The following is a 7,553-nucleotide window of genomic DNA, read 5'->3' as shown; positions in this document are numbered from 1 at the left end:
CCTTGGTCTGTCGATGTTGTCGACGAATGGACTCAGGTTTTGGTTACCCTTGGATCGTGTTTGCATGCACAAGTAGGTCACCGAGTGTGTACACGAGAGTCAACCCGATCCAGGTGATCGAGTGACGGGTCGGGTGGGTGCTCGGGTTGTACTTGAGATTCAAAATAAATAAAAACGAAAGCAAACAAGTCAGATTCTGAACCAATATAAATAAAAGAACTTGATCTAGCAAGTGCTGAAATCCTAAATGTAGCAAATTAAAATTTAACCAAATGACAACGGCGCCAAATTGATAAGCGGATTTTCACCTAGGATATCAATTCCCTATGCAGTTGTAGTACAAAGGGTTATCAATCCAAATGGTTTTTTATGCTAACAGGAAGGATGCAATCATGACAATGCAAGTCAAGCCAAGCAATATTGGGGTTTTATCTAACAGTCCTAAAATTATAAAAGAAAAGAATATAAACAAAGAAACCACACGACCTAAGCAGTCAATGCAAGCATTCGAGTACAGGATTGAATAGGGTGATCGAATAAACAAATGAAGTATGAACAACTCGAGTAAAAAAAATGCGTAAGAAAAGACCAAAGTGAATTTTTTCTAAAATCCCACATCGACAAGTAAGAGAGCGTTGGTCATAACCTTGGTAGTATAAATATGAAACCGAGCACGACTTTCAAATCATACCTTTCTCGACTTTTTGGCTAAGATCAAGTGTAGTATCCGTTCTTATCATTTTAATATCTGATATGTGGGCCATCGGCTCACACGATATTAAGGTAGGTTGCTACCTGGTCTTTCACGTGCCGCCCATGCGTTGCACTACTGCACGGGCGTGACTCAACCCACTAATATTCGGTCAATTTTATTCTATGTTCAATCGAAGTTTTGCTAACTTATTTACTATTGTGTTGGCTTGCTCTTGGAATATTGTAAACCGGATCAATGTAGGTTAACAATACCCTAGCCTAGATTGGGAAAGGGTCATAACTTTTATGACAAGGTCAGCCTAAGTGGACAACCAGTCTGCAACTGAATTTAAAGGATTATAAAATTGACAACTTTTTATAATTGATGTTCAATGTCTTCCGTAGCCGCTTCAATGATCTATAGAGGGTAACTGTAGGAGATATAGGTTTAACAAGGAAAGTCCAATCTTAATGAGAAAGTTTCAAACTCCATTTCATTGAATAAAGATATACAATAGAACCCTTGTTGACCTTTTCTTATGTAGTCTCTTTCTGGTTTGTTTAGTTAACTCATTAGATCACTGTCATTATGAGGTTTCTGTTTCCAGCAGTGTCTTTATGGACACAACTATGTCTAATGACCACTAAGACTTGTACTTTTCCTTGGTTTCAAAGAAGTTTCCGGGGATTCTTTTATGAATTCTTTAATCTTCAGCCAAACATTGTTTCTTGATTATTCATTCTTCTGGTGACTTGATCATAACTTTGTTGGCCTTGACCCAGAACTTTTCTTATGAAATGTGAGTTCATCGAAGCTTTGACCCCTATGTATTTTTCTGTGTGTTACACAACAAGAGAAAGTATGATTTGTCTTCCTTTTCTAGGTATCGTGATGAGTTCAAGAACATGCGGTTCAATATTCCTGGTTACATTTTGTTGTTGCCTTCTGCTTCAGGCAGCTGATTCAAAAACAGATCCTTCAGAAGGTGATCATTTTTTCACATCTCATATATCTCATTCTACAAAGTGGAGACTGCTTTTCAGAATTTTGCTAATATTCTATATCCATTTTGCAGTAACTGCTTTGAGGGAGATCAAAAGGAGTCTAATTGATCCTATGAGAAATTTAAGTAATTGGGCAAAAGGTGACCCGTGCAAGTCAAACTGGACTGGCATAATATGCTTCGAAAGCTCACATGATGATGGACACTTTCACGTCCAGGAGCTGTATGTCTCTCTTGTATAACCCATCTGTCACATTTTTGTCTTCTTCTTATTTTTGGTCTTTTCTGCCAAGGTGATAGTTTTAGGCATCACTAATGCAGAGTCCTGGTGTCATTCTTACAAGAATTATACTGCAACTCATGTTATTTACATATTGTGTTGTAGCCGGTTGATGAGGCTGAATTTATCTGGAGAGTTGGCTCCTGAAGTTGGCCAGTTATCGTTTCTCGAAATTCTGTAAGATACCGAGTTTAAAGAATTGTTTCATTTGGTATCTATGCATACTGAAAATTTTATTTTCTATTGGGTTGCCAACATTGAAGTAATGTGATGTGGAACAACCTGACTGGGCATGTTCCTTTGGAGATAGGAAAACTCTCTTCCTTGAGACTCCTGTAAGTTGGATCACATTATGCATCTTTATTTTCTTGTTCTGTTTTTTTTTTTTTCATCTTTTAAAGAAGGCTTTGGACTGAAGGAATCATAGCATGCCACTTCAATTAAATATTTGCTATATTATTTGGACAGACTGTTGAATGGGAACAAGTTCACGGGTAGTTTACCTCCTGAACTTGGTAATCTTCAAAACCTAAACAGGCTTCAAGTAGATGAGAACAACATAACAGGTTCAGTTCCAACTTCATTTGGAAACTTGAAAAGTGTTAAACATCTGTAAGTTTCTCGTTAAGTATGATCTTCTTCATAGCAAAATCAGCAGTCATCCTTTTTACTCACCAGTAGATTTTGGGTCTCAGTCACTTCAACAATAACACGATAACCGGAGAAATTCCGGTTGAGCTATCCAAACTGACCAACCTTGCTCACCTGTGAGTAATTTGTTTGCTTTCTTGATTTCACATTGGATACTGTTTTGAAAGTGTTTATATATTGATGGAGAAATTTTGCAGTATACTGGACAACAATAACTTGACTGGGACATTGCCGCTAGAGTTAGCTGAATTACCATCATTGACCATACTGTATGTGCATTCTCCCATATATTGTTCCCATTCCATTAACTGTTTCTTTCTGCTTACCTTTTTGATATTTTGAAAAGTTGATAAGCTAGTAATCTACTTATGCAGTCAGCTGGATAACAACAACTTCGAAGGTTCTGAGATTCCATTGGCTTATGAAAATTTTTCTAGATTAGTAAAACTGTAAGACTTTATGAGCGTTTTTGCAATAAGATTCAAATGGGTTTGTGTTTCTTTATTAGTTTCAACAGTGAGATTAATTATTCTTTGTACCTTCATCTTTTCAACTTGGCAGAAGCTTAAGGAACTGTGGACTGCAAGGATCAATTCCTGACTTAAGCGGGGTACGAAATCTTAGCTATCTGTAAGTGTCTATGTCTGGTATTTGTGTAAACTTATCTCACTGTGTGATTCTTTTTACTGGTCCTTGAGTTCTTGAACCTAGTTTATACGAGTGCACTTTTATTTAATCTTCACTTTATTTGCAGAGATCTAAGTTGGAACAACCTCACAGGCACTATACCAGAATCCAAGCTTTCCGACAAAATGACAACAATGTATGCATTTTTCTCCAAATTATTCTCCTTTTAACAGTTTATTTAACTTACAATAGCTGAGGTTTGCTGCAGTGAACTTTCTTATAACAACCTTATTGGTTCTATACCACCAAGTTTCTCGGAGTTGGGCTCCCTTCAATTACTGTATGTTTACATTAATCATTGAGATAAAATTTTCCAAGTCATCTTATTTTTTGCATTTTCCAATCATCTCTAAGTACTTAGTAAGATATTCTGTTTCATCTATCACAGTTCACTTGAGAACAACAGTTTATCTGGTTCTATCACAACAGAACTTTGGCAGGACAAGTCTTTCGAGAACAACAGGCTGCAAGTGTATGAACTTAAGTCTTTGTTTTTCTTTTTATGTAATACTTAATAGTTTCCTAGATTATATTTCATTTTCGGAGGCTGAAACTTCTTTTGGATGGATGCACAGTGATCTCAGGAACAATGACTTCTCTGATGCCACAGGAAACCTGAGAACACCGGACAATGTTACCCTATAGTGAGTGTCTTTGTTCATATTATTTGGGAGCAAGTTAAATATTATGGACCAAACTGCATTCTCTTGTCTTGGCATTATAGTCTAATTTAATTTAGTTCTGTCCTTGTTTTATATGTGTTGGTTATAAACTAAAGCTCTTTCTTTATCCTTTGTGTCAAAGTCTTCGTGGCAACCCAATATGCAAGAGTACAAGCATTCCCATCGTTAAACAATTCTTCCAATACATCTGCGGAGAGAAAAAGCAAACATCTCCAAACTCAAATACAACCTGCAGTAGTAATGTGTCATGTCCCTTTGAGAATGTTCAAGTTTCCTCAGGAATCTGTTTGTGTACAGCACCTCTCTCGATTGATTATAGGCTAAAGAGCCCTAGCTTCTTTTTCTTCACTCCATATATTAAACACCAATTCATTGAGTATATAACAACGTCGCTCCAGTTGGAAACTCATCAACTAGCAATCCATAGACTTGTTAATGAAAACAGGCTGCGTTTAAGGATGTACTTAAAGATAGTTCCAAAAGGCAAAATGACATTCAACAAGGATGAAGTCATGCGTATCAGAGACAGGTTTATGTCATGGAGTTTTAATAAAACTGACTTTTTTGGACCCTATGAGCTGCTGGACTTCCCTCTTCAAGGACCATATGGTACAGTTTTTGGACCTAATCTTTTAACAAAATGGATAGTTTAATGATATATATACTTAAATTTCTGGATGCAGATTACTCGTTAGCTCAAACGGGTGGATTTAGCGTGGTTGTATGGATGATGATAGTAGCAGGCTCTATCGTCGCTGCCACTGTCTTATCAGTGAGTGCAACACTTCTATATGTTAGGAAACGTGGTGAGAGAACGCGTACATTCACCAAAAAACGTGTTTGTAAGCAACTCAACAATGGCTCTTTATGTCAAGAACTGACCTTGTTTGGTCCTATTACCAAACTGAAGACTCTTTTTTATGTCTTCCAGTCAGGGCGATATCTCGGGAAATCCAAGGGGTGAAGAAGTTCAGCTTTGTAGAACTGTCGGATGCAACTAATGGCTTTGATAGCTCCACAATGATTGGTAGAGGTAGCTATGGAAAGGTTTACAAAGGCATTTTGCCAAATAAAACCGAAGTTGCCATCAAACGAGGAGAAGAAACTTCTCTGCAAAGCGAGAAAGAGTTTCTGAATGAGATCGATTTACTTTCAAGGTTACATCACCGGAATCTTGTGTCACTGCTTGGCTACAGTAGTGACATTGGGGAACAGGTACGTCCTTTTTCATATGCAGTTGTTAGTTAGCTTTATATTTATGACTAATCTACATAGGTGTTCTGTGTTGGTTCATGCACAGATGCTGGTTTATGAGTATATGCCTAATGGCAATGTGCGTGATTGGCTTTCAGGTAATAATATATTCCTCCAAGTTCTTCTTATATACTAAAAACATGTTGCAGCTAATATTTCAGTGGTTTAACATTATCATGCAGCTACTGCTATAGAGCCATTGAGCTTCAGCATGAGGTCACATGTGGCTTTGGGTTCAGCTAAAGGGATTCTTTACCTTCACACTGAAGCAAATCCGCCTGTTATTCACCGCGATATCAAAACCAGCAATATACTCTTGGACTGTCAGCTTCGTGCTAAAGTTGCTGATTTTGGACTGTCACGGTTGGCTCCTGCTTTTGGGGAGGGAGATGCTGAGCCCGCCCATGTATCGACAGTAGTGAGAGGAACACCGGTGAGTTCCAAAATAGCATACTAATCGATATGTTGGTCACATATATAACCTGTGGCTTTTGACAAAACAGAACATGTTTTACTCTCAGATATATGACAGTTTGAGAATTTTATTATGCACAGGGATATCTGGATCCAGAGTACTTCATGACTCAGCAATTGACGGTGAAGAGCGATGTGTACAGCTTCGGAGTAGTGTTGCTTGAGCTTTTGACTGGAATGCACCCATTCTTTGAGGGTACACATATTATCCGCGAGGTACTTTTCTTGACTGAGCTCTCACTCAAACCTGATAATGGAGCTAGCTAAAATATCTGAAGTTTATGTGATATAGGTGAGGATGGCATATGAATGTGGAACGGTTCTGTCAGTGGCGGATCGTCGGATGGGACAATGTTCGCCCGATAAAGTGAAGAAGTTGGCGGAATTGGCGTTATGGTGTTGTGAGGATAGACCAGAGACGAGACCACCAATGTCAAAAGTGGTGAAGGAACTTGAAGGTATTTGCCAATCTGTGCAAGAACCCGATATGTTTTCAGAAACAACGAAATTAATCTGCACCAAAACATCGTCGTCATCTTCTTCTGTACCCTCGCCATTGTCTTTACTTCCTGGTAGTGACTTGGACAGTGGATTTTTCCATGCAGTAAAACCTCGTTGACAGAACTTTGTGTGAGATAGGGGCTAACTTCAAACTAATGAGAGTTGTATATCATTATATTTAGGAGATTTTATGAAACCACTTCTGTTGTCCTGATTGTAACCAGAGATCAAATTTCCCCATTTATTTGTTTTCGTATTCTCTTTAGATGTTATATACTAAATCCATGTCTTTATGTACAACCACGGCCTTGGACAGTGTCTGGTCTGCTGGAGATTCAAGTTTAACCATCAGTGTAGAGAGTTACATTCCGAGAAAAAGAAAAAAAAAAGAATGAAATTATGAACATAAATGCAACAATTCAAAAGGTTTGGAATTTTACTCTCAAAACAATAGAAGTGCATAAAACAAATCCATGAAACACAATCTAGGCAGGACAGGTAAGAGCTTAGCACGTTTGTATTAGAAAACAGACCCCAAAAGAACAACAGTGAGAGGACAAGTCATCGACTGTGAAGGTCGATTAGAGCAGCGCTGATCCGTAGAAAACAGCTTCTGCAGGACCCGTCATGTAGATATGGTTGTCTTCTTGTTTCCACTCTATTTCCAATGGTCCGCCTGGTAGATCCACCGTGCATTTCTGTTCCACCATAAACCAATACACAAAATATAAGAGGAGCTTTTAACATTTGTGTCTGTCACATCTCTATCGAGGAATAAACCAATAGTAGTAAGTGAGAGTGAAGAACCCCAAGAAAAGGAATACATGATTCTCCCACAAGACATGAAACCTATTTAACCTCAGATGAATATACAAGAAATGAAAACTTCTTAGTAAGATCATAATCTCATCAATCGCCTACAAATCAAATCNTTTGAGAATTATATTATGCACAGGGATATCTGGATCCAGAGTACTTCATGACTCAGCAATTGACGGTGAAGAGCGATGTGTACAGCTTCGGAGTAGTGTTGCTTGAGCTTTTGACTGGAATGCACCCATTCTTTGAGGGTACACATATTATCCGCGAGGTACTTTTCTTAACTGAGCTCTCACGCAAACCTGATAATGGAGCTAGCTAAATATCTGAGGTTTATGTGAAATAGGTGAGAATGGCATATGAATGTGGAACGGTTCTGTCAGTGGCGGATCGTCGGATGGGACAATGTTCGCCCGAAAAAGTGAAGAAGTTGGCGGAATTGGCGTTATGGTGTTGTGAGGATAGACCAGAGACGAGACCACCAATGTCAAAAGTGGTGAAGGAACT

The 7,553-nt window shown here is 38.4% G+C and overlaps 1 protein-coding gene across 2 annotated transcripts; it reads left to right on the top strand.

The window, feature by feature from the left end:
* LOC104711927 (putative leucine-rich repeat receptor-like serine/threonine-protein kinase At3g53590) lies at nucleotides 700–7,143 on the top strand. Of its 2 annotated transcripts, XM_010428708.2 has the most exons (21): nucleotides 700–1,493; nucleotides 1,578–1,679; nucleotides 1,770–1,920; nucleotides 2,083–2,154; nucleotides 2,241–2,312; nucleotides 2,446–2,589; nucleotides 2,673–2,744; nucleotides 2,826–2,897; nucleotides 3,003–3,077; nucleotides 3,190–3,258; nucleotides 3,383–3,451; nucleotides 3,524–3,595; nucleotides 3,704–3,787; nucleotides 3,891–3,959; nucleotides 4,120–4,607; nucleotides 4,682–4,840; nucleotides 4,930–5,213; nucleotides 5,299–5,350; nucleotides 5,435–5,685; nucleotides 5,808–5,942; nucleotides 6,019–7,143. In XM_010428708.2, the coding sequence occupies exons 1-21, from the start codon at nucleotides 1,487–1,489 to the stop codon at nucleotides 6,343–6,345; spliced, it is 2,826 nt and encodes a 941-aa protein (XP_010427010.1). In that variant the 5' UTR covers nucleotides 700–1,486; the 3' UTR covers nucleotides 6,346–7,143. The 2 variants fall into 2 exon arrangements, with proteins under 2 accessions (XP_010427010.1, XP_019084859.1); XM_019229314.1 differs by lacking the exon at nucleotides 700–1,493 and having other exon boundaries at nucleotides 1,556–1,679.

This window comes from Camelina sativa, chromosome 9, assembly GCF_000633955.1.
Source record: "Camelina sativa cultivar DH55 chromosome 9, Cs, whole genome shotgun sequence".
NCBI lineage: Eukaryota > Viridiplantae > Streptophyta > Magnoliopsida > Brassicales > Brassicaceae > Camelina > Camelina sativa.
Note: the sequence above shows the minus strand (reverse complement) of the source record. Positions and strands in the feature narration are given on the sequence as shown.